At 57.2% G+C, this 27,726-nt stretch overlaps 3 protein-coding genes across 4 annotated transcripts; 1 reads left to right on the forward strand and 2 right to left on the reverse strand.

Moving 5' to 3' along the window:
- On the forward strand, window positions 1–14,056 carry LOC112989627 (nuclear envelope pore membrane protein POM 121). Its single transcript, XM_064523492.1, has 13 exons — window positions 1–364; window positions 550–765; window positions 1,302–1,463; window positions 3,581–3,661; window positions 4,001–4,172; window positions 5,270–5,361; window positions 6,433–6,503; window positions 6,786–6,910; window positions 7,310–7,412; window positions 7,740–7,913; window positions 8,210–9,886; window positions 10,302–10,430; window positions 10,699–14,056. The coding sequence occupies exons 1-13, from the start codon at window positions 69–71 to the stop codon at window positions 10,791–10,793; spliced, it is 3,393 nt and encodes a 1,130-aa protein (XP_064379562.1). The 5' UTR covers window positions 1–68; the 3' UTR covers window positions 10,794–14,056.
- Window positions 14,057–14,684: 628 nt separating this feature from the next.
- Window positions 14,685–18,737, reverse strand: NSUN5 (NOP2/Sun RNA methyltransferase 5). Its single transcript, XM_064523498.1, has 10 exons — window positions 18,556–18,737; window positions 17,835–17,957; window positions 17,558–17,732; window positions 17,260–17,368; window positions 16,833–16,971; window positions 16,440–16,555; window positions 15,873–16,051; window positions 15,563–15,767; window positions 15,219–15,371; window positions 14,685–14,974 (listed from the first exon to the last, which is right to left on the reverse strand). The coding sequence occupies exons 1-10, from the start codon at window positions 18,646–18,648 to the stop codon at window positions 14,872–14,874; spliced, it is 1,395 nt and encodes a 464-aa protein (XP_064379568.1). The 5' UTR covers window positions 18,649–18,737; the 3' UTR covers window positions 14,685–14,871.
- A 550-nt stretch (window positions 18,738–19,287) lies between these two features.
- TRIM50 (tripartite motif containing 50) lies at window positions 19,288–27,427 on the reverse strand. 2 transcript variants are annotated; one of them, XM_064523496.1, is made up of 8 exons: window positions 27,290–27,427; window positions 27,101–27,177; window positions 25,191–25,637; window positions 24,052–24,147; window positions 22,912–23,142; window positions 22,524–22,546; window positions 22,086–22,210; window positions 19,288–21,748 (listed from the first exon to the last, which is right to left on the reverse strand). In XM_064523496.1, the coding sequence occupies exons 3-8, from the start codon at window positions 25,593–25,595 to the stop codon at window positions 21,141–21,143; spliced, it is 1,488 nt and encodes a 495-aa protein (XP_064379566.1). In that variant the 5' UTR covers window positions 25,596–25,637; window positions 27,101–27,177; window positions 27,290–27,427; the 3' UTR covers window positions 19,288–21,140. The 2 variants fall into 2 exon arrangements, with proteins under 2 accessions (XP_064379566.1, XP_064379567.1); XM_064523497.1 differs by lacking the exon at window positions 27,101–27,177 and having other exon boundaries at window positions 27,290–27,408.
- Window positions 27,428–27,726: the final 299 nt, after the last annotated feature.

Consider the following 27,726-nt stretch of genomic DNA (forward strand, 5'->3'; position numbering starts at 1 on the left):
CCCCGCGCGCAGTGCATGCCGGGCGGCCGCGGCTGGCGGGCGGCTCGGCGCGGCTCGGCGCGGCGGCGATGGCGGGGGGCGGGCCGGGGCCGCGGCCGCGGCGGGGCCCGGGGCCGTGGGGGCGGCGGGGCGCGGCGGCGGCGGCGCTGGCGGCGGCGCTGGCCGTGCTGGCGCTGGCCTGCCTGGTGCTGCGCGGCGCGCTGGTGGGCGCGGCGGCTCTGGGCGCGGCGGGGGCCTGGTGCGCGCTGCGGCCCGGCCCGCCCGCGCCGCGGCCGCCCGGTAAAGCCGCCGCCGCCGCCAACGGGGGCCCGGCCGCCGCCTCGAGCCGGCCTGCGCGGGCCCCGCCGCGCCGCCTCGCCCTCGGGTAAGCGGAGCCGCGCGGCCACGTGTGGGCAGCGGGCGGGCCGCGGCCGGGGCCTGCGCCGCCCCGGGGCGCCGTTAGCGGGCGGGGAGGCGGCCGGGGCGCCGCGCGGGGCTCGGTGCCCGGAGGGCCGGAGGCGGGGGGGCACCATTCCCCCCCGGCCCCGCTGACCCCCGCTGTCTCTTCAGGACGCCGCTGGCTGCCCCGAGTCGCCTGGCGCAGGCCCCGCGCCGCCGCTACCCCATCCAGCAGCCCCGGTACGCCTCGCTGGGCGCCCTGCCCGCCGTCTGCTGGGACGGCTGTCCGAGGAAGAGCGTGCTGTCGGCGCGCAACTCCGGCATGGTGCGCAGCCCCGTGACGGTGAAGATCGCCCGGCCGGCCTCTGGCCTGGCCCGCTCCCCCGCGTGAGTATGGCTGCGGGGGCTCCCGGCGGTGCCCGCGTTTCAGGTCGCCGGGAAGGAGGAAGGAGTCGGCGCCCCAGGCGTGCGCTTTGCGTGCGGGCCCCTGTGGACTGCATTTGTCTGGGAGGGTTGCGTGCAGCTGGGCATCGCTTCTGCCTCGCTTCACACTTGTAAAAGCACTATAAAAACTTCCCTTGGCTGCCAGCAGTGATGAGATTAATCTGCCTGGGGAAAACCGGTTACCCGGCCTTGGTCCCAGTGGTTCTCCTCTTTGATCGCTTGAAGTGCTCTGCCAGGGGAGAGTGTGTGTAGCTCCTGGCCCTTTAATGACCTCTTAATCCCCATCTCGAGCATTGCTTTGTTGCCATGGAAAGGATTGCGCGGTCACGAGCTACCGAAGAGGCTGCCTTGGAGATCCTTTTCCTCCCTTCAGCTGGGCATGGGGGCAGCTGGTGCACCAGGCAGGAGGGGGCTCGGGCCCCAGGGCCTCTGTAACCGGAGGGGTCCCGCTTTCCCTAACTCCTTGCTTTCCCTCACAGCTTGGAGCAGCTGATCTCGCCAATGGCCTTTACATCCAACAGCAGCCTGGACCCATGTGCAAAAGAGACTGTGCTGAATGCCATCAAGGAGAGTAGGAAAAGAGCTGTGGAGGAGGAGGAGGAGGACCAGGCTTTTGGGAATGATCAGGAGAGCAAGAGAAGGTAAAAAAAAAAAAAAAGAAAAAATGGTAGTGCAGGTCACTGCCTGTGTGTTGGGAAAGTCATAAATGGGGCTGGCGCTTCAGTGGTGACAAATGTGACGTATCCCAGAGTGCGCTGATCCTACCATCCTGTGGTAAGGAGTCTGGTGTAGACAAGTGCTGTGGAAAGTGAACTGCAAAGAGGAAGCACCCCTGATCACCCTGCCCTCTTTATTGTGCCAGAAATTCCTCCAAGGCTCTTCACGTCCTTGAGATCAAAGGATGTGGTTTAAGTTTCTGCCTGGGCAAGCTTGTGGGTGCAGTGTGTTCTCTCGCGTTGTTGGATATTGTGAGAGGCCTGGAATGTGGATTGAAGCCGCCTGTCAGGGCTTCATCGGAGGGATTCCTGTGCTTCAGAAAAGATTGCTGTCATCTCAGGGATTAGCAAACCGGAGAACCTTGGCGGGTAATGCTGGATCCTGGTATCTGCCATAGGCTGATCAGCTTGATCCTTCAGTTGGCCCCAGTCTTCAAGGAGAAATGGGATCCCAAAGTCTGAAATTCAGGGCGGAAGCATCACGCTTTAAAAGATCTCTGGGTACTCCTTTATGCACAGTAACTAGCAAAAGGAGGTAAAAACAAAAGGGAAAACAAGAAAGACTATCTTTTGCTTTCATTAGTCAAGGTCAATGATTTCCAGCTCTGAGGCTGAAGAAATGAGGGTGCAGTGTCTTTGCCAGGGCTCTGGGAAGGACAGGGTATAAATCATGGATGCCAAGGTCTGCTGGAGCCTTTTGTAACTGCCCAGGCAGAGCTCTGCCTTTCTGTTATTCTCTCTTCTGTTTTTTATCCTTTCCATTCGTGTACATGTAGGCCATTTGCCTTGTGCCCCCCTCTGACCCTTGTACACCGGGGGCTGCCCATCTGGGCTCTGGCAGATAAACTGAGAGATTGGAGAAGAGCAGTTTGGACTGGTGAAGGCACTGCCCAAGCCTGTTATCCTATGTGCTGCTCTGGGGCCTGCTGTTAGAGGTCATTTTGAGAGCAGAGGGGGATGACTGGCAGTTTCCAGGGAGCTCCCGGCTGCTTTTCCTGCTGCTGCAGGAGCAGGCTGGCAGTGGGAGTTGCTGCAGGTCGTGCAATTTTCTGTTCCATTGACTGATTTTTTTTCCCTCTACCTTTGAACCCTTGCCTCAGGTTGGTGAATCTGAACATGAGGAGAGCTGACTCTAGGATGACACAGGATGGGTGTGCTGGCAAAATCTGCTGTCTCTCTCTTTTATTATTATTATTACTATTATTTATTATTAATCATCATCATCATCATCTTTCTTATTATTTTATTTTAACATGCCAATACCCAGCTCTGCCACAAAAGCGAATTTTAAAGGTGTTAATCATCTGGAGAGTATGAAAAAAGCTGGTAGGCAAAAAATCCGGTGATCTTTGAGGGTAGAAAGGTACCTGTGTCAGCTGGAGAGCATCATGCCACCTGTACAATTGGGTCAGCATGCTCAGAGCTTCAGGGAAGGTGCTTGGACTAAGTGACAGGGCTGATCTTATGCCTCCACCTCTGCTGCGGGATTTGTTCTTAAGACATTCAGAAGTCAGTTATTCATTGAAATGAAAATTTACTTGTGGGAAGATGGATCCAATTTCTAGCTCAAATTGTCTGTGGCACTGGCTAGGAAGAGGTAGGAAATCTAGGTTTCGGAGCTCAGGTTCATTCCAGAAATGAACTGCTAAGTTAGTCTGAAATGTTTTTGGCTTAGAATGATGGATTTAGGCAGAGATTTCATTAAATGAATACTACTCTGCCCAGCAGGCAGTCAGTGGAGCTGCTGGTGCTTGGGAGGAAGCAGCTAGGGATGACAGCAAGTGAGGCCAGGACTAGGCGGAGAGGAAATCCGCAGCCTGGGAAAGGCGGCAGTATGTGGATGGGAAAATCTCTGCCCCAGGTATTGGGTGGCAGGAGAATAGCAAGGTTTGTGCTTTCTGGTGCCAGGCCTGCCTGGAAGAGTTCCCCTCCCAGCCTGGGAGGGCAGCCCCTGCTCCCTGCTGTCTCCTGGCCATCAGCGACTCCCTCTGCTCTCCCTGCTGCCTCCTGGCCATCAAAGACTTTTCTCCTCTCCCCCGCAGGCGCCACGACAGCAGTGGAAGTGGGCAGTCAGCATTCGAACCACTGGTAGCCAACGGTGCCCCTGCCTCTCTCATACCCAAGTAAGTGCCTGTCAGGCCCAAAGGGACGGCTGTTAGCTGGGAGGTGAATCTGTAAGTTTATGCGGGCTCTGGAAAAGATATTTGGTTTTTGCTTGTGGAGCCCAGGTTCTGGGGAGAGCAGGAGAGGCTGTGGCCTTGCCTTTTGTCTGTCACCCACCAGTGGAGCTGTGTGCTCTGACCACAGCCCAGTGGGCATTAGGGCTGTGCTGCTGTGAGGTCTCTTTCTAAGCCCTGTGCTGTAAGAAAGAGCAGAATGGCTTATCTCAACCTGCCCTGCTTTTACAGGACCTGTAGGCAGGATGGTGGCGAGCTCATAAAATCTTTTATAACCTTCTCCAGGCCTGGTTCTCTGAAGAGGGGCCTTGTTTCACACTGCCTAGATGACTGCTCAAACAAGAGGTCACGCACCTCTTCCATGAGCTCTGTGAGCAATATGTATGCTGGTGGGATCCCCAGCTCCATTCGCAACGCCATCGCCAGCTCCTACAGCTCTAGCCGAGGCCTCTCGCAGGTAGGAAACAGCTTTACAAATATACCGCTGGAGCCTGTGGCCAAGCGCAGTGCGGAGTAGTTCGACCGTCCTTTGGGATCGCCTGTGTAACTCAAACCCTGGGCTCATAAGATTAGAGCAGTGATGCCAGGTGCCTGGCAGTAAATACTGTGGGGAGTCTCCAGTGCAGCTTAGCCAGTCAGTTTTATCTTGTCACACTCTCTTAGGCAGGCTGCTGGGTCAGCAGCAGCAGGAAATGATGTTACTTTGTCCTTTGGTGCTTGCTTCTATGGTGTTCCCAATCTGAGATGTCCTCCTGCAGTGCTTGTTTTACGCTGAAGGAGGAAGGGGGCTGTTTCGTCCCTCCTTAGCCTTGGCCAGTCTGCTAGGCTGGTTAGATCCAGGTGGGGAAAAAGAATCTTCTTGCTGCACTGCTGCCTTTTTAGCTGGAGTCAGCAAGTATCCGAGCTCTGCGTTCCCACTCTGACCTGGGCCCCCCCCAGCAGCTGCTGAGCTGTAGAAAAACACTGCTTAAATGGCTCCTGGGTCAGGGCTGCAGATCTGACAGTGGAGCAGTCGTGGCTCATGGAGCTCTGCTGTCTGTGTGGAGGGAGGCTGCCTCTGTGATCTCCCTAAGGAAGGGATTTCTCTGACTGGGGCAAGTCCTAAAATCCTTGAGGTGGGGTCCATGTGCCCTGAGCTGGCAAGGAGGCAGCCTGCTGCTGCCAGAGCAGCCCTGTGCACACATGGGCGTCTGAGACTGCTGAGGTGGCCAGGCCTCAGCCTGCACTACGCAAAAGCAAGAGGACTAGTGTTTGCTGCCTGCACTGTGCTCTGAATAGCAGTGTCCTCCTTTTTCCACCCTCTCTGCCAGGCCAGCCTGTTAGGGGCCTAGAGGCTGCCTGCTCCTGAAATATGTTCACTTTGGGGTGTCCAGACCCCGTTGTGTTCCACTGAATGTGGAGAGGAATTATGTGGTGATGAAGACAGAATGAGGCACTGGACTCGTTAGCTGAGGTCCTGGGAGATGGCATTTAGCATGCAAGCAAGAAGGAGGATAGAACACTTACTCTCTCCCATCCCATACCCTAAACTACTGCTGGTCTTTTGGCTTCCAGCTGTGGAAGACAAGCGGTGTGAGTGTGTCCCCGCTGTCCAGCCCAGCGTCCTCACGCTCCCAGACACCAGAGTGGCCTCTCAGGAAAGCAAGGTAACTAGTCATCCTTCTAGTGAGCAGCTGCTCCTCAACTCCAGCCTGAAGGAGAGCAGAGCGTCTTCCCAGCGGTCCTGGTGTCTAGACCCCTCTCACCAAGGGAGTTGGGACCATCAGAGCATCAAGCCTGTTTCTAAGACGTGACTGCTGGGTGACCCACCTGTGTGGGAATCCTGTTGATGTGGTGTTGGTTCATCTCTCTGCTACCTTGCTACACTGGTGTCCTGGCAGTAGCATTGGGGAAGCAGAACTGCACTGTTGAGATCTCCTGTCCTGCTCTGACACCATGTTATAGATTTAAGGGTTCAGAGGTTGCCACAAATGCAATGTTGTTCTGCGACATCCACCTGGATTGCCTGAATGTGTGAAACTCGGAAGAGAGACAGGCCCTGATTATTGCAATCTCATCAAAAGTGATTCGCAGGTGACTGGCACATTTGCATTTTAGTGCCTGCCTTGGAGCTTATGCCCTTGTTCCTCTCTCTCCCAGCTCAGAGAAGGACTTGATTCCATTGGGGAGAAGCATGTGTCAGAACTAAAGGTGACGCAAGCATTAGCCTGGGAAGGATGGGTCTGAGAGACCTGTGGGAGATGGTGTTTCCCATCTGGGACCCCTGAATGCTGCTCTGAAGCTGATCTCAGCCCTGCAAAGCAGTACAGGTTGCATGCACTGGAATGCCAGACCAAGCTATGATCTTGGAGATGGGAGCAGCTCCTCTGCTTTGAGCTGCTTTCAGGCTGGTGCAGTGAGGACAGGGCTGGTAAGGACTGCACCTCCCAGCAGACTAGGAGCGTGAAGGGGTCAGCAAGCAGCAAAGCCGAGTAGAAACCCAAGGATGGGGCTGTCAGGGCAGTGGGGAGCCTGTGTACCAGAGGCTGGGGAACCTCCCTAGGAAGTCCTGTCTGGTCCTTGAGGCTGAGGATTAATCCCCACCAGCTCAGGACACTGTCTGTCGTTTGGCTGAGGCAAGGATGCTGGTGGGGGTCTTGGTGTGTTTGACCTGTCCCCTCTGGTAATGAGGCCAAGCTTGGGGATTGACCCTAACTGTCTCTCTCCCCTTTGCACAGGGAAGAGGAATCTCTTCGCTCCAACACTTCCACGCCAGTGAAATCAGACAAGGAGCTTCAGACCGAAAAAGGTGAGCACAGGCTTGTGCCAGCTGTGGGCCAGGGTTGGATGTGTCATCAGTCTGAGAAAGCAGCAGGATATGGCTTAGGTCTGCTGGTGAGATTGGCTTGAGATGTCTCATGGTAATGAAGAACATGCTGGTCCCGAACTGGGACATTTCTGTTGCCCCCTGGGTTAGGGTCATCCAGAGAGGAGTCCCCTTTCTCCCTTTCAGAAGGGACTAACGTACTGATAGGAGCCAAGTTTCTCCTCTGCCTAGAGGCAGTTCTGACTTGTCTCTCTCTCTCTGTAGTGGTGGAGACACCTGTGCGGAAGAAGCAGAATTCCCTGAGCTCGCCATCCGTGTCGGGAAGCAGTGGGAAACGCAAGCGGAAGATCCAGTTGCTGTCGTCTCGACGGGGAGATCAGCTCACTCTGGTACGTCGCTGTCTCGCAGCCCCTTTTGCCCTCCTCTGGCGATAGAATGTGCTCACTGCAATTTCTGCAGGGCTGGGGGGAGACTGACCTGCCTGCCCTCAGGAAGGAGGCCCCGTCCTTGGCGGAGTGGGAAGTGACGCTATCCCCAGCCCCAGTGTCTGGTGGGCTGTGCGTGATTGTGCTGCCTGCTACCGGACCAGGTAATGGCCTGGGGAAGGCCTGCCGTGCCCTCAGCGCCAAGCCGGGGGCCATAATAGGTGGGATTGGAGCTCCGCGGTAGCGTGCTGTGGCAGAACCACCTGCTTCACGGGTCTTGCGACGGCCTGCCTTCACCACACGTTCAGAGAGGCTCTGCCAGCTTCCCTGAGAAGGAGCTAAGCTGCTGCTCTTTCTTGGCAGCCCCCACCGCCTCAGCTGGGTTATTCCATCACCTCGGAGGACCTGGATGCGGAGAAGAAGGCAGCGCTGCAGTGGTTCAACAAAGTCTTGGAGGATAAAGCTGGTAAGGACTGCACCCCTGGGCAGACTAGGAGCATGAAGGGGGTCAGCAGGGAGCAGAGCTGAGTAGAAACCCAGAGGTGGGACTGCCCGGGCAGTGGGGAGCCTGTGTAATACAGGCTGGGGAACCTCCCTAGGAAGCCCTGTTTCATCCTTGAAGTTGGGGATGCCGTTAATGCCCCACAGTCCACGGGGAGTTAGTGTGACGAGTGAGGTTTTGCAGCTCCAGAGCTGTGGGATGTTCATGTAGCTTCCTACCCACCGGGGAAGCTCTGCTGATGGGTAGTCCCCTGCAGCATGTTATGGATACTGATTTCTTGCTCCTTTCCAGTAGATCCAGCCCCCAGCACCACTGCAGAGACTGCCCCTCATTCCAGGCCACTGGCGTTCACGGTGACCTCCGCAGGGCCTGCGCCTGTGTCAACAGCTGCACCCGCCAGCAGCAACTCGCTCTTGGACAGCCTGAAGAAGATGCAGAGCAGCCAGACTGCCCCTGTGTCGGCAGGTGAGGAGGAAGAGAGCGAGGCAGCCCCAAGAGGGGCTCTCCAGCTTCTTGGTGGGGGACAGGCTGGAAAACTCCATGTTCAAGCAGCCTGCAGGCAGTGGAGACAGGCAGGCCTTGGGGGGCAAGTCTGGGCACTGAGCCTGTGCTGTTGTGAGCTGCAGTAGCGTGGCAGGCTTGGTCTGTCTGCTATGGGGAGGTGCTGCTCCAGGAGCCTTTGCACCACGGGGTGGCTGTTTAGCAGAAGGGCTGTCTGTGTATGATCCCTGTCTCTAAATCAGTTCTCTACCCCTTTCCAGACTCTTCTGGAGCTGCAGTAGTGTCTGCACCATCTTCATCAGCACCACAGCTGCCTGCTCCAGCTGTATCACTGGAGTCGAGTTCGTTACCTGCGACTTCTGCCGACACCAAGCCTGTGCCCATATTAAGCATAACTGCCCCTTCTGCCCCTCCTACCTCTGGGGCACAGCCTGCCAGCAGCCTGGCGAGTCTTTCATCCACAGAGCTGGGCCCAACCCCCAGCAAACCTGCCTCCTTCCCAAAGCCAAGCATCCTGTTTGGGGTGCTGAGCACCCCTCCAGCCAGCCAGCCGGTGACGACAGCAGCTGCTGCTGTTCCCACCACGACCCCCGTCTTCAAACCCATCTTTGGAACTCCGCTGAAAAGCGAGAGCACAGCACCCTGCACGACTGCTGTCTCTGCTGCGGTTGTGTCTGCGAGCTCAGGCCCTTCCTCAACATCTTCTGCCACTACCATGTTCAAGCCGATCTTTGGCAATGTGACAGCAGCTTCATCTCCAGCAAAGGCTTCTCCTTTTGCGTTCAAGCCGATGTCACAGCCAACCTCAGCTGCAGATCTGCCAGCAGCCTCTACGACTGCCCCGGCAGTGTTCACGGGCCTCCCTGCTGTCATCTTCACCACTGCAGCCACGACTGCTACCACGCTGAGTTCTTCCACAGATGCCACCACTAAACCTGTCTTCAGCTTTGGACTCAACCCTCCTGCCTCCACTGGCCCTACTACCAGCCTGACTGTTACCACTGCCACTTCCACCAGTACGTCTCAGCCATTCCTGTTTGGAGGCCCAGCCAGCTCAGCTCCCAGCACAGAAGGCAGCTTTGCAGCCTCGGGGCCTGTGTTCCAGTTTGGAAAGCCAGCTCCAGCCACAGCCCCTGCCACCACCAGTGTCCCAGGAGGCTCTGCCTTTGGCCAAGCACCTTCAAACTCGACTGCTCCCACCACTGCTGTGGGCTTTAGCATTTTTGGAGGCACTGCCCTGACATCTACCCCAGCAACCACAGGTCAGTCAACGTTGACATTTGGCTCCTCTGTTACAGCGTTTGGCAGTTCTTTCAGCACAAGTGCGAAGCCACCACCGCCGTATCCTGGCACAACAAATCCATCAGCTTTCAGCACCGGTGCTGCCGAGAGCCAGCCACCTGCCAGCAAACCCTCTGCAGGTCCAGTCAGCTTTGGCCCCTCTTTCGCTTTTGGAGCCCCCACAGCCCAGTCCACCGCTCAGCCAGCATTTGGTAGCAGTGCTCAGCCGGCGTTTGGCACAACCAGTACCCAGGGCTCCTTTGGCACCAGCAGCACCCAGGCAGCGTTTGGAACTACCACGTCGGTCTTCTCTTTCGGGACTGCCACTTCCACCACAGCCAGCTTCGGTTCCAGCACCCAGACCACAACCAGCAGCACTGGCACTGCTGTCTTTGGCACCACCCCCTCTCCTTTCACCTTCGGGGCGTCTGCCCAGCCAGGTCCCTCTGCCAGTGCCTTTGGGATTGGCACACCTGCCCTGAGCAGTGGCTCCCCCGCTGTATCATTCAACTTTGGGGCCGGGCAGAGCGGAGCAGCCACTGTGGCAACGCCTTTCGGCTCTTCCCTGACGCAGAGCACGCTGGGCGCGCAGAATCAGAGCACGCCGTTTGCCTTCACCGTGCCCAGCACTCCTGACAACAAGCCTGTGTTTGGAGGTGAGCCGCAGTTGTCAGGCCCCTTGGCAGGGTGGAGGGCAGGGCTGGTTGTAGGTAGCTGCTTTCTTCATGGCTCTCGTTGAACTTCCCTGGGCTCAGGAGCTGGTGTTTGTGCTGTGCAGGGCCTTCCCTTGCTCACTTTAGTCTGCTGTTCTTGGCCCCTCTTAAAAGGGCAGCTCTCTAGCTCAGCATGAGTGCTGAACCCGGACAGATCCTTCCCAGCCCTGGAGAAGCCAAGGTCTTCACAGCGTTTAAAAGCAATCTGGAGTTTCTTGGAGAGTAGAAACACTTCCAGACAGTGATCGCAATCCCTTCTTGCTCATTCCTGCTGTTTGCAGGGAGTGTCTGCTCCCAAAATCCAGGCTCTCCTGTCTCCTTTGCTAACCCACACTCACAGTGTCATGTTGTTTTCCAGGAACTCCTGCTCCCACCTTTGGGCAAAGCACACCTGTCCCAGGAGCAGTGGGGAGCGGAAGCAGTAGCCTTTCCTTTGGGACACCCAGCACTCCTGCCTCAGGCTTTGGGGGAGTCGGTGCTTCTTTCGGTAAGAGTTCTTCTCGCCCTGTGGGGCCAAGGGGCTGTGTTGCTCCATTTGGGGGGGGGGGGGGAGGGCGGTGGCATCAGGGCCTGTGACAGGCCATGTTCTGGGAGCTGGGGTTGATGCTGTCCCCTGCCACTTGCTCGGGTGGTACCTCCTGGGCTCTGGGGAGGCAAAAACCTCCGCTCCCTCTGGGAGGGGTGATAACGCTGGCTCTGTGTTAACACAGCTCTGGATGAGGCTGGAGAGACATATGCAACCTTTCTGCTTCCAGGTCCCTCGACCCCTGCGTTTTCCATCGGGGCAGGATCCAAGACTGGGGCTCGCCAGCGGCTGCAGGCGCGGAGACAGCACACCCGCAAAAAGTAACCTCTCGAGTTGTTAGGCCCCAGCTGCTGGCCTGCTGCGAAGAGCCCCTGCGCCAGCACGCACGCAAGGGGCTCCGGTCTAAAGCAGTCCCCGTGGCAGGACCAGTGGTGGCGGGGGTCCAGCCCCCACCTCCTGTGCCAGCAGGAGACTGTGCTGGGTAGCAGTGACTGGGGTGGGACAGGATAAACCAAACCCTTCGTACTTGAACAGTTCCTCAGCCAAGGCTGGATGAACCTCTGTACATATCTACAGCGTTTCCTCCCTCATTTTATTTTGCCATGTTTCATAATATGTAAATTTTCCCCATTGCTTCTTCTAGCTGTGCCTGTGCCCTCCTCCCCCAGCCCCCCCGACATTGAGCCCCCTGCCCCACAACGTGGCAGCCAGCAGAGCTGCAGGGTGCCAGCTGACCCGCACGTCGCTGCTCAGAGCCTGGCTGGAGATCCGCTCTCGTGGCACGCTGCTGTCTCCCTGCATCTCTGCTGCCCGACCCTGCTGGGCGCAGTTCTCGAACTGCCCCAGTGCTGCTGGGTGAGATGGTCTTCACCAGGTCCAAAAATCTTTCCCTGCTCTGTAATCTGATGACCTGGTGAACACCCTTCCTCTGGAGGATTCTGCTCCAAGCTGGTAGTTGCCATCCTTGCAGAACGCTAGCCTGGATTCATGGCAGTGGGGCCCCCACAAGGGTGGGCGTAAGTGTTTCGGTGCCATAGGTGACTGATCCAGCTTCTGCAGCTGGGTTAAGACCCCATTGTCATAACTTACATCTCCCATCAAACCTCTGGCTGAGGTCTCGCATGCACGGGATAATGACTGTGCCATAGTGTCAGACCTCAGCTGCAGGAGTGCTGTGGCAATGAGCCGTGCTCAGAGCTGCGAGAAGTGTCCTCCCCTGGCAGGGCCAGGCTCCTTCCAGCAAGGGAGCCCTGGCCCTTGCTGCTCTCCGCCATCTGTGAGGCTTTGGGCTGACCCTGATCTGCTCTGTGTAAAGCATTGTCTGTTTTGCTTTGTTTGTGCTCCTGTTGATGCACTCATTGAATCGAGTTTGGAGGAAGAATTGAACCGTGTGCGTGGCGGCATGTTGGTTATGCCGGATTTGCTGTTTGGAGTTTTTTTGGGGCGCCTGTTCCCTCGCGAGGGGTGCGCCCTGGCTAATTGGGTGTTGACAGTAGCATCACTGCGTGGCTACTATTGCTGGGTGAGTTCTGTCCTTTTGTCGTGACTGAAAGAAAGGCAGCCGGGGTGGAGGGGCCGGGCCGGGCACGGGGACTGCAGCCCTGGCAGTCTCTCCTCTACTTGTTCTCCCTTCCTGCTGTTCTCCTAAGCTGGGCCAGCAGCTAGTGCCTGTTGACCACCTTGTGGTCTTCTAGAGCCAGGAGGAGTCCAGAGAGGATGGGTTTACCCCTGATTCCCCCTTTGGTTTTCACTTTTTAGCTCATCCCCATCCTTTTGTTTTTACCAGCTCCTAAGAGCTACGGTGCTGTGTCCAAAGCCCCTGTTCCCACCCAGCCAGAAGTGGGGCTGTTTCTATATCTGGGAACTCCTGCGGGAAGAGACTGCCAGGCTGAGGTTCCTCTAGGAACCGAGAGCTGGCCTCAGCCCCAGTGGGGCCTCCCCTTCTCTCTGCCCCGGGGAGAGGGACCGGCACCCCTGCCCCACACTCTCCCCACCACTTCCAGGAGTGCTTTGCTGCCGGGTTTTTTTACTCTCCGAGCCGTGTGAGTGTGTGTGTCTGCCGAAGTCTAAATTAAAAAGGAAAAAAAAAAACAAATATTTAAACATTTTTTAACAAAATAAAAATTTATTTTTATATTTAAGCTAAATTGCCTTTGAATTCCTTCAAGCTTGGTTCAGTGAGGTTGCCAGACCCTGCAGCGCTGGTGGTAGAGTTTAGCTGTGCAGTTGCAGTCTGGTGAGGAGTTGGCACGTGGGCCCAGGCCCTCAGCTCTGGCTGCCCGCACCAGAGGGGAATAGCTGCGCCAGGGAAAGGCAGCTATGTCCCCTGGGCTGGCCAGGGCTGCAGCACCCCAGGCGTGTGCTCTGTGACCATGTTCTCCTCCCAGGCTGTAACAAAAATGTCCTTATTTTAAAATGTGATGTATGTGGATGTGACTAAACTCTTTTTTCTTTTTTTTTTTTCTCTTTTTTCTTTTTTCTTTTTTTAAATTTCCCTGAGGATGAGAAGCGGGAGCTCTTGCACATTACAGTGGCAAGTGTGTTTTTTCTCATCTACCAGGAAAAACAGGCCTCTCCCAGCAGGCACAGGGAAGGCAGGCAGGGTGAAGGGACTGTGTGGTGCAGCAGGGAGGCAGCCCCTCCAGATAGGCAAGCTGGCCCCTTCTCCCCCTCCAAGGGCTTACAGCTGCCTGGCCCTGGCATGGGTTCCTTCCCATACCAAAATGGCTGGGGGGATCTGGTGGCCTGCTGGAGGGCTGCTGTTCTGCTATGGGCATGGCCGACCTTTGCTGAGGGAGTCGGCTTGGGCAGACGTGGCCTTGGAGGCTGAGGATCTGGTGAATAATGGGGGGTTATCACCCATGAGGGCCAATTTGTGGCATTTGCTCCCTCTCCTGAGGGCAGCTTGCTGGGGCAGGAGACCACCTGGCTCCTCATCTACTGCTGCTTCCTCTTGCAGCCTCTGCAGGTCATCGCTGGCTCCTCCACAGGGGAGGACAGGGAGGCTCCCTAGGGCAAGGAAGCAGGGCGCTCGGGCTTGCAAGCTGGTGCCTGGCTGGTGGGGCAGTGTTGCTTGCACCCTCTGAAGGGCCTTGTCTCACAAATGCTGGTGGGAGAGGGGTGTCCTGTCTCAGCCTCCTGAAACTTGGGGCAGCTTCAGGCACAGGGCTGGGAGGCAGACGGGATGGTGAAGAGCATGAGGACGCATGCTTTGGAAGGACCCAAGTCTTGTTTCTCAGCCCTCTGCACCAGCTGGTGCACGAGTCCTGAGCCTTCCCACCCTTTCCCATGGCTTAGAAATACCAAAGCTTGCCAGGGGCCAAGGCTGCATCCCTAAAGGAGCCATTGCCCCCCCCTCCCCACCTCCCTCCCCTGCACAGACACCTTGGTACCTGCTGGGAGAGACCTGTGTAACTGGGTTGCAGTATGTGGACAGTGGAAGTGGTGGGAGGCTGGATTTTAACTCAAAACTGAAGACTTGGATCATTCCTGGTGTGGCTGATGAGAATTTTTTTTTTTTTTAAGTGTGAATGTGCAATTTTTTTCCTTGCTTCTGTCACTGATTTAAAATAAAAAGTCTGTGTTCATGTCTGGCTCGCTGTTGTGTTTTAGTTGTGCTGCCTGCAGCTCCTGAGCCTGAGCAGGGCACTGCACTGCTGGAACAGTAGAGGGTGCTGCTTTCCTCCTCTATTAGAAACGGTTCTAGTGCTGATGGAGGGACAGGACTTACTTCACCATTATTCCCCCCCACCCACCCTTTGCTCTGCTGTTAGGGTGCCTGTATATCAGGCACCTGCCAGACCAAAGGCATACAAGAGCAGTAGCTGGGCAAGATACTGTAATGCATGTACACTTGCTGGAGAAGACAGAGAAGAATTTAATGCCTGTTTCATTGCTGCTACTGCAGTGTTTACATAGTACTTTTCTCAAACCCCAGACCAGGCTGAGATAAGGCTTTTTAGGGGGACAAAGTAGTAAAACAACATTAACCCAGCTGGAGAAATCCAGACAGGCAGGGTACAGAAATTCTGGGTATGTTGAACGCTGCTATTGTTTGATTAAACGTCCCAAACCTGCCCAGGTCTGGCTTTGAGAGCAAGCCAGCATAGGGCCGGATGAGCAGTTTCCTCCTTCCTTGCCTGGTGTGTGCAACAGGATACCCAGGGGATAGGCAGTCCCAGCAAGGGATGCAGATTTACAAAAGTCCACCACAGCTGCAACTGGTACAAAGTTTTACTTTACAGGTCCAGCTCAGAGAGGCCCCACTGTCCAGGGATAGAGACAGACCTCCGGCCTTTCATTGCTGCAGTACGAGGGAGGTAGCACAGCAGTGACTGCAGCAGGAGAGGTCTATACCGGAAGCAAACAGAGCTTGGCCATGTGCAGTCCTAGAAAAGCCAGTTCATTCTTTCACTCGCTGCTTTTTCCTTTTCTTCTTGTGAGCAGTCCCTGGCTGTGCTCCCCTTCCTTGCTGTAGGCTCCCCTCAGCTGCTGTGGGCAGGGAGCTGTGGACGAGAGCAAACAGCCTGAGCTAAGCACCCGAGGCCCTGCTCAGCCCAGTACCGTGGCTCCCGCAGTCTCTTTCTGTGCTCAAGTGCAGTTTGACTCCCCTCCTCCACCTTCCTTCCGCCTTGCACCCTTCTAGGTGCCCCTCAAACCCCCCAAAGCACCAAGCTGCAGGCACCATAGACACCCAGGCAGCTCTGAGCCCAGTTACCATCCCCCTGCTAGAGTCTCCCGGGCTCTTACCTGGGGACAGCAGCCTCTTCCCCACACCGCTCCAGCACAGCCACAAAGAAGCCATTGGTGAGCGTCTCTGCAGGGGAGGCTCGGAGGCAGCATTCAGCTCCAGGGAAGGTAGCAACTCCTCGGCAGGGCCAAGCAGGCAACACGTTCACCAGCCTGGCGTGCAGGACAGACCGGGACAGCGCTGAGCAGAGCTCTGCACCAATTCTGCTATCAGCCATACTCCCCATAGCACGGCACAAGAACGAGCACGCTCCCATTGCCTTCTGATATGCCACAGCAGCAACCCAGTGGCATCACCCTGCTGCAGCCCATCCCTCCCCATCTCTTCCCTGAAGCAGGCAAACCTGAAGGCTGAGCCCTGCTCCTGGAGCACAGCATGTACCACGTCCTCATTCTCCTCCTGGTGCACCGAGCAGGTGGAGTAGGCCAGGCGCCGGACAGCCGGGAAGCTCAGAGCATGGCTCAGGATCTTGCGCTGGAATCCAGCTAGCGCCTGCAGCCGCTCTGCACTGGGGGCAGCCTCCTCTGTCGGCACCCGGTTCACCATCCCTGCAGGGAGAGCGGCACTCACCCACAGGGCCAGGCGCCAAGAACCCGGCTCAAGCCTGCTGCCTTGAAGCAGATGAGAGGGTCTAAGCCCTCCCCGCACGTTACCTGAGCCACTGCATGACGGGTCTAGGAGGATATGGGTCACTTTGCTGTACTTGGAGTCCCTGGGATCAACTGTCAGGAAGTCCCGCTGGGCCAGCTCAAAGCTGGTGACCCCAGCACGCATCAGCATGGTGTTCATGGTGGCCAGGCGCTTGGTGTCCAGGTCAAAGGCAAAGATCTGCCTGAACATAGAGCCCAGGCCCCGAGAGAGGAATGAATACCCTGCCCAGCCCCAGCAACCCTGCTCACCACACCAGGCTGCCCCAGCCACCACCAGCAGCCCCAAACACCCTTCGTCTGCAGGGAGGCAGAGCTCCCACATATGTGGGCTAGCAGGGCTGGTCTCGAGCAGAGATCTGTGTTAGCAGCTGGGAAGCAAATCTAAGCAATTTCCTGTCCTCTCAAGCCTTTCTAACAGTTATTCCACCCCCATGACTACCAAAGTCCTCCACAAACCCAGAGAGAAGTGGGTGTCAAGCCTGAGCTAGTGCTAGCCTGTCTCCTGCAGGCTTGGGAGGCTTGGGGCAACCTGGACTCCTTCCCTTCCCGGTACACGCAGCCTGCGCTCACCCCTTGTTCTTCAGGATGGCAGCCACATGGCTGGTCTTGTTCCCAGGGGCGGCACAAGCATCAATCACGTGGGAGCCAGCAGCTGGACTCAGGAGGAAGGCAGGGAGGCAGCTGGCCTGCAAGAGGGTTAACAGCCATCAACCGTGCAAAGCCACCAGTACCTCCTGCACCACCCAACATGTTCATCCAGTAGCTACAGGCTAGGGAACCAGAGCTACAGGGAACTCCACACCTGCAGGCCGCACTGAAAATTTCTGCATTCAAAATTCAGCCTTCAAATCCTGTAGCAAACCAGGCCCAGTCCCTAGCACGCAGGAGAAGGCCCACCCTGCACTCATTTCGGCTATTTGCTCACCCCTGCAACTGCAGCCTCTTGCTCCCCAGCTCACCCACCTTGTCCTGCAGTATTATGTGCCCGGAAGTATAAAGCTGGTTGTTGTGGAAGTCTGTCTGCGGAGGGAAGACCAGCAGCTCTGGGAGATGAAGATCCAACAGGAATTTCTTCCCCGAGAGGGAGCTCAGTTCCTCCACGCTGCCCACAAGCCACATAGAGGATCAACACACAGTCCTGCCTCTGCATTCCCAACGCTAGAACTCTTCAGAGCCCAGGCGGAGAATCCCCCTGCTTCCCATGCCCCCACTCCACTTGGGCACCAAGCAACACATGGAAAGGCAGAAAGCAAGAATGAAGAGTGTCATGGTAGAGATCCCAAATCACCAAGATCAACAACCCTTCAACTTACAGGATCTCTTCCCAAGCCCTTCTCTCTCACTGACATCCCCATGAAGGGGCCCTGGGACAGCGCAGAGATACCTTTACCTGGCTGCCTTGCCCAGGTAGGAGTAGCCCTGGCGCTTGAAGAAGTCAATCACGTCATCCACACAAGTCTTCAGGGTGTTCACTCGGACGTAGCGCGGTAGCTGGGGGGCTGGGGAGACCACAGGCAGGTCAGACATGCGTCAATGATCCCAGCTGCAGCCTGCACGCTGTGTGGGAGCACTCCGGGTGGTCCGGAGGGACAACCCTCTGCTGCGCCAAGACAACCCGGACCCTCACCTCCCCGGCTCATGAAGCTGGGACAAGCCCGCGGTTCCCGTGGCCCCCAAAGTAAGCTCACCTCCCAGGCTTGCTCCCTCCGCCGGGGCCAGGAGATCCTCGTTGCGGCTCACCTTCCGCTGCACCTTGAGCCGGGCCAGCTCGGCCTGCAGACGGGCCCGGTGGCGCCGGGCCAGCGCCTTCCAGCGGCCCCCGCACTTGAGGCCCTTGCCGAAGAGCAGGTCGTACACCAGCACCTGCGGGCAGCGCGCGGTGAGGGCCGGGCGGCGAGCAGGGCCGGGCCGCGGCCGGCCCCAGGGGGCTTGGCCGCCTCAGCGGGGGCGCGGGGCCGCCCTCACCTTGGCCAGGTGCGGGGGCAGCTTCTTCTCGGCCTGCAGCAGCGCGGCGCCGGCCAGCAGGGCGTCCAGCACCGGCGAGTACCGCAGCGTCTCGGACACCAGCGCGTACAGCTGCCTCACGTGCTGCGGGGGCCGTCAGCGGCGTCGTGCCCCGGGGAGCCGCCGGTGCCCCCCCACGCCTCGACCCCCCTCCCGGGACCCCCCCGCTCCGGGGAGCTGCTAATGCCCGCTGCCTCGCCCCCCCCCCAGGACCCCCCGCTCTGGAGAGCCGTCAGGACGCCCATCTCGACCCCCTCCCGGGACCCCCTGCTCCGGGGAGCCGCCGGTGCCCCCCCCCGCCTCGGTCCCCCCCGGGACCCCCCACCCCAGGAGCCGCCGGGACCCCCCGCCCCAGGAGCCGCCGGGACCCCCCCGCCTCGGCCCCTCCCGGGACCCCCCGCCCCAGGGAGCCGCCGGTCGCCCCGCCTCGGTCCCCCCCTCCAAGCTGCCCCCACCCCAGCCCCCCCAGGACCCGCCGGTCTCCCCGCCTCGAGCCCCCCCGGGACTCCCCACCCCCCCGTGTCCCCTCGCCTCGGCGCTCCCCCCGGACCCCCTCCGCCCCGGGACCCGCCGGTTCCCCCGCCTCGGTCGCCCCCTGGGACTCCCCTCCCCGCCCCCGGGGCTCCCGCGGGTCCCCCCCGCCGCGGGTCGTTCCTCCCTCCCTCCCCCGGTCCCCCCGCACCGGGAAGCGGCTGTTGTACACGAGGCTCTTGAGGCCGCCCTCGCCGCGCTCCAGCCCCGCCAGCACGGCGGCCGCAGCGCTGTAGAGCGCCATGGCCCCCCGCGGCTCCCGTACCGCCGGCCGCGTGCCCCAGCGCAGCGCGACCTGCCGCCGCCGCGATTTACGGCAGCGCCGGCCCGGCGCGAGGAGGGAGGGAGGCGGCCGTCGGCTGGGGGAGGCGGCGCGGCGCGGCCTGGCCGCCAGGGGCGCTGCGAGGGGCGGCGGCACCGGGGAGCGGGCGCCGCTCCAGCCCGGCAGTGGCGGCCTGGAGCTCCCGGGGCCGGGAGCGAGGGAGCCGGGCCGCCCCGCCCGCCCTTTGCCCGGGGCCGGGCGCGGAGGACCCCGGCCGCGCGGGGTTCGTGAAGCCCCTCTCGGCTCAGCTGGGGACTCGAGGGGACTTTGAGATCTTCCAGGGATCTCTGAGCTCGGACACCTGGCCCAGCCCAGGCCCCAACATGCCAGAGCTGCCCGCCTCTGCCGGTGAGCCCTGGCCGTGTTCCTCTGCTGCTGCTGGGACCCAGCCAAACCCAGCAATTAGGCACAACTGCAGCTTGACATGGGCTCATACATTCAGCACAGTTGCACAGTAACACACATTTTTGTGTGTTACACGTAGAAGAGTAAAGAGAAAAATAGCCACACTTGACTTTTTAATAGTCATAAACTCTGACAATCAAGGCAAGCAGAAAACCATGATAAGTGGTGCACGCTTTTACATCAGAGATACAGTGACATAAGAACCAAATCAAAAATGCTACTTTGCTACTTTGAAAAATACTTTGTATTTTTCTGAGAAACTGCCTCTGACTTGCATATTTTTCAGAGCCACCTGTATGCTGAGAAGAGGAAGGGTCCTGCCGCTCAAGGTGATGTCGTTTTGTTTTGAAATCAGATTGTAACACATGTCTTTTGGAGGAGTAGATATGATGGGAACTTCTCAAGGTTGGTAAAAATAGGAAGCAGTTCTGTTTCTAAGATGCTGCAGATCTAACCGTAAAAGATGCACGACCAGTTGCCAATATATGAGGATCCAGCCAGACTGACATGGTAACGGAGAAGAAAGCATTGTGTAATGTCTGTTGCATTAGAGCTTTAATGGGTTACTGTGATTTAGGAACTGGAACTGCTTGAATTTCAGAACTAAAGCAGCAACATTTAAATCCGTAGTAACTGGTAATAAAATGCGTGCTCTGTGTCAGATATTTTGTCTCACGTTCCTTGCAGTTCCCCAGAATAAAGATGCCCTGTGGGCCTAGTTGGAGGGAGGCAAGACTGTTGGGAGTGCTGCTCTCAGGCTGTTTGTAGGGGTAGCAGGCAGAGCCTGTTGGGTCGTGACTCACCTGGGACATCGGGGTGCCTGGTCCTGCTCTTTTCACACCTCCTCGCCCCCAGTGAGCACCTCCACATGGCCAGTGCTGCTGCCCACAGCCCTGCCAGGTGCAGTGTGTCACCCCAAATCAGGCTGGGTGGGAGACACCCTGATTTCAGCACCAGCTAACATCCCTAAGAAGCCGGAAGAGATGACCTGCCTAGCCAGGCTGGCTTGCTGCCGTCACGGTCCCACAGTCCCTCAGCTAATACGTGTCAGCCCCGTCAGCTGCTCACTGGCTAGCAAATAGCTCTCTGGCTGCTGCTTTTAAGACACCCATTTTCCTCTCCCAGCAGCCCTATGAACCCCTGCAGACCACCGCAATGGCCTGTTCAGGTCTGACTGCAGTTCTGCTTCCTCAGGCAGTGACAGTGTTAGCCAGCAACCAGCTCACCTAAGGCAAAGTCTGATTATTCAGAAGAAGGGCAGGCCAACAAAGACCCTCCCCGGATGCTTTACAGCTTTCCTTCTTTAGTCCGGCATTCATTTCCATAGGGAGATCTTTGCAGGCCAGATGTACTTCAGTTCTGCTTGTTAGGTTGAGGATGGGCATTCACAGACCAGGACCGCCATTTTGTTGTTAGAGGAGACTGGAAGGACCCTTCCAGGGTTGCTGAATCTCGTTCTCTAGTAGAACAGGTTCCACGTCAAACAACCCTGTCCACAAAATGACTTTTGTCTGCTGTAGGCCCTCTTTGCCTGCCATCTTCCCTGTAGCATAGCTGCAGGCCATTTCCCTTGGCCAGAGCAGTCACTAATCAATAGCCAGCAGAAATGCAGTCAACAGAAGACTCTTTGAACGTGCCACAGGTTTCCCTAGTGCCTGTCTTGGTCTGTTCAGGTGGGACATGGTGATCAGGGCAGAGCATTGCTGCCTTTGTATCATGCTCTGCATGAGGGGGACCGACTACCAGTGCAGGTCCAGAGCAGCCCATTGGTGTTTGGGCAGAGACAGGTGGCAGGAATTAGCCATGGGGCCAGGACCAAAGGCAGGCACTAGGCCTGAACCCCCTCCCCACCAAAAGTGGCACAGCAGGCAGCTTTGCTTAGTGACAGCTTCCTTGTCGTAAAGGGCCAAAGAACCTGTTTCCATGTCCATCCCATAGCTGAGGTAGCACTCCAGGAAATAAGGCAAGCCCTAGTCTTCCATGGCCAGAGGTTCATCCTGCTGGACAGACTACAGTTTGGTGGGCTCCTCTGGGGCAGGGTGTTTGTACGGCACGTGGGGGTGCTGGCTCATGGCAGGTCTGGGCAGGATGATGGGCAGGGAGTAGGGCCCTCGCTCTGGCCAGCACAGGTCCACAATAGGGTAGAGCTGGCCCTGGAACTCTGCCTGGAAGGTGTAGATGGGGCTGAGCTCATCAGGGCTGTCGGCATTGTAGAAGGTCAACTCTCCCTTCTCGTAGTGCAGATAGATCCCGATGCGCTGAGGCCGGGCAGCCAGTGGCAGGGTGGCCCGTGGGGTGCTGAAGGCCTCGTAGATTTTCCCTTCCTTTAGGCCAATGAGCCACACTCCATTCTCAGGAGACTTGCTGAGCTTCCCTTTGCGGCTGACTGTACCCTTGATGATGCCAATGCGCCAGTGGTTCCTGGTGCCCACGATCACCTCCCAGTAGTGCTGACCACAGGAGAAGCCCTTGCTGGTAAGGATGCAGTTGCTGGAGTCAAAACGCTTGGGGTTGCTGTCCCGGCGCTGATAGAGACCACACTGCACCACTGTGTCACCCTTGAAGAGTTCCAGGAGAGGATGTGCAGTCACGGGGTCCAGTTTCAGCATCTCTGGAGCTAAAAAGAAAGCACTCAGACTCCAGACACACTAGCAGGCAGAAGGACTGGCCCTGGGTGATCCCAACTCAGTTGTGAGGGCCCGGGACAGCCATACAAGCTGGCCCTGCTGAACTTTAAGCAGCTGCAAGCATTTTGCCAGAGCAGGCTGTTACCGACATGACATGCTGGGCCAGTCCTTGCTCCAGGAGCTCTCTTGGAAGTGAGGGGTCACAACCACATCCAGAGAGCAAGACAGGGGCTGGGGGCAGCATGATGCCAGCTGAGCAGCCAGTCCCAACAGCACGCACCAGCAGGCCAGGATGTCTGGGGTGATGCCAGTTGGGCAGGTCAGTACCTGGCAGAACCCGGCGGTGCAGGCGCTTCCACACAGTCATCTTGATGTCATCTTGGTGGAAACATGGCTTGAAGGAAACGGGGCTGAAGATGCCATCGCCCAGCTGCAGGCTGGGAAGCTCTGACCTAGAAAGACATGGGCAGCTATGACACAGATGATGGGGATGGTGTGCAACCTTTTCTCACCTGGCTGCTGTGTATGATGGTGACACCGGTGTCTCCCAGCTGCTCTTGCCTTCCTCTGGGGCTGCACGTACGGCTCCAGCCATGGCTCTGACACTACCACAATAGCGATGCCCGCAGAAGTGAGCAGGGCAGTACATCTGTGCCAGGCTGCCCCAGCAGTGCTGGGGTGACCACAGGCCTGAGCCCTCCAGACCCAGTGCAGAGGCATTGCTGTCCCCATTGGTGCTGTTTGCTGCTGGGTCCCATCACTCACCTGAACTGGGAGGAGCTGTATTTCTGGAAAACACAAGAGAAAGAGAGAGTTGATGCTGGGAGACTTCCAGAACAGCAGGTCCTCTGCCTGGTCACAGCTCACACACTCATTCCATGGGCTGGAGAGGCCAGTGGTCTCCTCTCGTGGGAGGACTGAGGGGAGCACCCTTTGTGGAGGTGTGTGCAGAAGGGAAGGTCTCCCCACCTGAGGAAGACCATGGTTGGACAGAGGGCACCTGCCTCTCTCTTCTTTTGGTTGCCTATCTACACTGGATGGTCATACCTGCTGCCCAGGGAAGTGCCCAGGGCTATGAGCAGTGGGTGGCAGACTGCAGAGCCTGGCTGGCCCTCGCCACCTTTGCCAGATGGCCCCTGATGAGCACACTCACCCGGATGAAATCAAGCTGGCTCTCATTGTTGAGCATCTCCAGCGAGCTCTCCATCTCCTTCAGCCTCTGCAGAGCATCTGACGTCTGCTTGACCTGGGACTCAATGGAGGTGATAAGCTGGGTTGCCTTCCCTTCGACACTCTCCAGGAAGGTGTCCTTCTCCTCGTCGATGTACCTGTGCAGCTCCTGGAACTCCTTACGGGTCACACACTTGAAGACATCTGCCTCATTCTGCAGGGAGACAGCAAGTGGTTGTGCAGGACCAATTTGATCCATCGCCTTCGTCTGCTTTTTAGTTTCAGAAATTCCACCAGCAAAGGCTATGTGTTCCAGTAAGTTGTCCTCCACTCCTTTTTCAAATAAAGAGCAGCCCTTCACAGAAAGCCAGATGATGCCTTCATCCTGCTGTCCTCAGCGGCTCATCACCACAGTACCCCTGGCTCACACCTCTCCTATCCCAAGTTTTGATTTCCTGATGTCCCAACCAGCTCCATCAGAGCCCTGCTGCTCAACAGAGCTCTTGGATTCCTCTGCTCCCAGGGAACAACCTGTGTCCTGGACCAAGGGGGAGAAAGTGAAGCTACAGCTTCATTTGGGTTCAGCCCTTCTGATGAGCCCTGCTGGGAAGCTTTAGCCTGAGAAGGGATGCCAGGAGGTCCCTAGGAGAAGCCTACAGCATGGAAAGCCAACATGCAGCTAAACCAGGCATGAACTCAATGTGAATTCCCAGCATCGCCCGGGCAGGGAAACCAGTTCTGAGCAGGGTGTTTTTTATCTGTTATCTCACCACCTCCAAGGACATGAGGTCAAACCAGCTCTGACCGGTGCTCCTGCTAGGGGGCTGAGTGCTACCAGAGAAGGCTACGTCACCACTTCTGAAAACAGGGCTGTGCTACCAGAGAGGGCTACATCACCCCTCCCAAAAACCAGACCATGTTTAGTCCCTCACTTTCATGGAGAACAGCAATCCCGGGGAAAAGGGTGGAGGACAAGCCATGTCTGCTATCCCAGGGAAGGGAAAGGAGGAGGAGAGGAGTGGAGGAGGAGAGGCAAGGAGACCCAGCAGCTGGGGTTGTCCCAGCAGCTATGTGGCAAAAAAAGGACTCTGGGAAGCAGGCTCCCTTGGCGCATAGCACTCACTGCAATACGTATTTTGTTGTTGATGAGCCTGCTGAATTGTTCATCCAGGTTCCTCTTGCACTGGTGGACGTCAGTTAGCAGCACAGACAGCTCCTCCTGCAAAGGCAGCAGATCTCTTTAGTGGGGGCCTCTGTGCCAGCCTACTTGATTGCAGGCTGTGCCCCTGTGTTTGCCTGCCCCTGAGGAACGGGTGGCCCTAATAAACCACGTTCTCCTAAACTTCCTGAGGAAAGCACTGCCCTGATCAGCACAGAACTGCGAGTGCCTGGGAGCACCCCCGAGCCAAGTGAAGCCCTGCACATCCTCCCATCTTTACTTCATGATGTAAAGGAACTGGAGCTGCCAGAGGCAGGAGAGCACCCAGACCACAGCCCTGATCTGGATGCTGCTGACCAAAGTACTCTTACCAGGACCACCGGTCAGGTGTCTCTGCTCCTGTTCCCAGCCCTCCATATCCTTTCCCCTCTCTATCTTCCCCCACTTGTTCAGGCAGCATCTTCAGCCCTGTGGTGGCTCCACACCAGGTGACGAGGAGGTGAGCAGCCTGCAAGCCAGCACCGGGCCTACGACACCCTGTCAATGCTGGTGCCAGGGGCCTGGCTCAGGCAGGTGTTTTTCTGTTGCCTCCCAGTCTTATCTCCCCAGTGTCAGGAGCTGAGGGTACCCGTGGCCACGTGCTTTTCCATTCCCTGGGCTGTCATGTGACGCTGGGCAGGGGACGCTAGCTGTTTATGCCAACTGGCTGAGGCTCCTGTTTTCCCCGCTCTCCTGTGGCACCTCGCCTTAGCCCTTATCTCCAGACTCCTTTTGATGGTATTTGAAAAGTCTTGGAAGGCCCACCCCCGCTCTCCCTGACCCTCAGCTCTCCCCACTGTGGGTTAGCCACCAAAACTGTGAGCTCACTAAGCTGAGGACATGCTGAGACAGGGCCTGAGACAGGGCTGCCCCCGAGACCAGGGACCATGCCTCATATCTGGCTCTGCCATGGGCCCATGACCCCCATACCAGCATCATTTCCAGCCTGTCCCTTGAAGGATAGGTGACACTTGGTAAGCAGGTACTGCCCTGCTCAGGGCTAAGATTGCTGCAGGTGCCCTAACCCCCACCCTGGGGGGTCCCCGCCAGCCCCGCCTGCCAACCTTCATCCGGCAGTATGTGGTAGAGATGGGGGTGATCTTGTGCTGGCGGTGGTTGCCGATGGTGCCGCACAGTCCGCAGATCACCTCTTGGTCATCCTCACAGAAGAGGCTGAGGGGATTGTGGTGGACTGGGCAGGACTCCGGGGTGGACTCTGCCTCGCCCCGGCTCTGCAGCGCCTCGATGACACGGGCCAATGTGACGTTGGGCGGCGAGGCACTGCAGTCCACGCTCTGGCGGCACACAGGGCACAGGAACTGCCCGTCCAGCTCCGAGGACAGTGTCACCACGCAGGACTTGCAGTACGAATGCCCACACTGCAGCATCAGGGGCTCCTTGAAGACCTCCAGGCAGATGGGACAGAGGAGCTGGTCCTCCAGCTCATCAATGCTCATCTTCCGAGCCATCCTGCCTCCCAGCACGGCGCACGAAAGCAGAAGGGACCTGGCCTGGGAAACAGGGGTAGGAGATCAGTCCTATTGCAAGGAGCAAGCACATATGAGTGAAGACAGAGCACACCACTTGGGGAAGGTGAAACAGAGACCCCCTCAAATACTTTCTACTCCACCCCGTCAGCAGCTCAGACACTTCTGAACTCATCATTATGCTCCAAGCAAAGTCTGAGATGGTTGTTTTAGTCTGAGAATCTCTGATCGGTTTGGGCCCTGCCAATATCAAAGTCCGCCTGGGTCAGGCCAGATCTGCCTAAGATGTCAGACGTTGTCACCAAGCTGATCGCCATCTGGGACCTTTGCCTGGCAGCTGTGTCAGACTGGAGCCCACCTCAGGGGTACCTGTCTGAATGCTAGGTGTCAGCAGGGCTTGAGACAGAGCCAAGAGGGATTTTCTGCTGAAAAAAATATTGACCCTGGTCTGTTTGAATTTCTACAGGTCTTGTTGGGCTCATTGTCTCATCCTTGGCACAAGCATTAGCACAAGTGATGTGTCTAAGCAAAAGCAGACAGAAGTCACAAAGAGAGTCCTTATCTAAGAGACAGGGACAACAACCACATGATAAACACCTGTGAGGCCAGATTTATTGATAGGAGGGTTGGGAGGCTGAGCTGCAGAGTCCAGGGCTGTGATTGTACCTCACCTCCTTGAAACACAGTGGGGTCTCTGATCCTCGCAGTGCTCCATGCTTCAGGCCAGCACCCCACAAGCTGAAAGCACTGCATTTCTCACCCAGCCCTGACGCCTCACATGGCCAGCCTACTTAACTATAAAGTTTATCCGGCCTTGCTCCTTTCCTGTTCCCAGTGCCATGGGATGTAACCAAGTTCCTGGGCCACTTGGGCTCGATGGTCCATGCTGTGCAGCAAATGCCTGCTTCCAAGCTGGTATAGCTAGCACCACACTCCCAGTGCAGAGAGAGCATCAGCACCTGGACAAGCAGCAGCAATCTGAGGCCCAAGCCCCAGAACTGGCACTGTTCTCCCAAAGGAAGTCACTACACTGCTATTCAGTCCCTCATGGTGGAAAGTACATTAACTTAATAGTGTTTCCTATGGAAATGATGAAAATGTGGCAGTGTTGTGCATGTCTGCTCTTTCCCCCCAAGACACAAGCCAGAGTGGCCTGAACACACCAGAGGGAGAGTGCAGGTCACAGAGCTGTTATGGTCTCCTCACTCACATGAAAATAAACCTGAAGTTGAAGACAGAGACGCCATAATTTCTCCAGGGAAAGGGAAGGCTGTGGCCTGAGATCACCTTTTAGCATACACTGCTTATCCTGCATGTGGGAGATCAGTGGGGAATCAAGCAAGAAAAGCTCAAATTTCAGCTCATGACTACTCAGACACCCATTGGGCCCTGCACATGGAAACTAGCTCTAGCTGCTCCCTCCACTCACAGAAACACTCCCTCCAAGAGATCCAGCTAACAACACCCCCAGTCATCATGCCACTCACTTGTCCTGTGCCGGCTTCCTCTCTGCCCTGGCTCAGCTCTTCCTGGCACACCAAGCCCAATGGATGTCACTTGGCTCCTGCAGACCAAGCCGAAGATTTCAGCCCCCGTGGCAGAGCAGATGTGCCAAGCAGTGGGATCACTGGCTCCTTGGCAGGAAAGTGAGCTGTGCTGGCCACCCAGCTACTCACCTCCTGCAGCTTCAGCCCCGCTGAGGATGTCCCTGCTTGCCCAGTCTGGAGAATGACGCAGAGCCTGCAGAGGGGAGGCAGAAAGTCTCGCTCTCTTGCAGCCCCAGCTCTGACGAGCGTGTCACCTGCCTGCCACACCCCGTGTCTCGACCCCCGTGAAACGCTATTCAATGCCCCTGAAATGCAAGTGTAAGTACACACATCATATGACTGTGCGGGCAGCTACAAAAAGAGCCAGGCTTGATAAGAGACTTAGGTGTTTGCCTCACTTAACGGCCAGGTTCCAAGAATCCTGCTGTTGTTTCAGTCATCCACGTTGCTTAGGTCAGCAGAATCGTTTGCACCAAAGCACTTTCTTATCAGCTAAAACTCTTTTTTGATTGAAACACAGTATTTTTCCTTTGGGTTGAAACCTTTCTTTCTTTTGGAAAACCCCA

Source organism: Dromaius novaehollandiae, chromosome 19 (genome assembly GCF_036370855.1).
Source record: "Dromaius novaehollandiae isolate bDroNov1 chromosome 19, bDroNov1.hap1, whole genome shotgun sequence".
Classification (NCBI taxonomy): Eukaryota; Metazoa; Chordata; class Aves; order Casuariiformes; family Dromaiidae; genus Dromaius; species Dromaius novaehollandiae.

Coding starts and splice junctions, on each gene's coding strand:
- LOC112989627 (XM_064523492.1), top strand. CDS start 69: ATGGCGGGGGGCGGGCCGGGGCCGCGGCCGCGGCGGGGCCCGGGGCCG. Junction 5,362..6,432: donor TGGCCTCTCAGGAAAGCAAG/GTAACTAGTCAT, acceptor CCCTTTGCACAG/GGAAGAGGAATCTCTTCGCT. Junction 6,911..7,309: donor GGGGAGATCAGCTCACTCTG/GTACGTCGCTGT, acceptor CTTTCTTGGCAG/CCCCCACCGCCTCAGCTGGG.
- TRIM50 (XM_064523496.1), bottom strand. CDS start 25,595: ATGGCTCGGAAGATGAGCATTGATGAGCTGGAGGACCAGCTCCTCTGT. Junction 23,143..24,051: donor ACAACAAAATACGTATTGCA/GTGAGTGCTATG, acceptor GTCTCCCTGCAG/AATGAGGCAGATGTCTTCAA. Junction 21,749..22,085: donor GCACCGCCGGGTTCTGCCAG/GTACTGACCTGC, acceptor CTTTCTTTTTAG/CTCCAGAGATGCTGAAACTG.
- NSUN5 (XM_064523498.1), bottom strand. CDS start 18,648: ATGGCGCTCTACAGCGCTGCGGCCGCCGTGCTGGCGGGGCTGGAGCGC. Junction 16,556..16,832: donor ACATAATACTGCAGGACAAG/GTGGGTGAGCTG, acceptor ACCCTCTTGCAG/GCCAGCTGCCTCCCTGCCTT. Junction 15,372..15,562: donor GAGCAGGGCTCAGCCTTCAG/GTTTGCCTGCTT, acceptor CCTGCACGCCAG/GCTGGTGAACGTGTTGCCTG.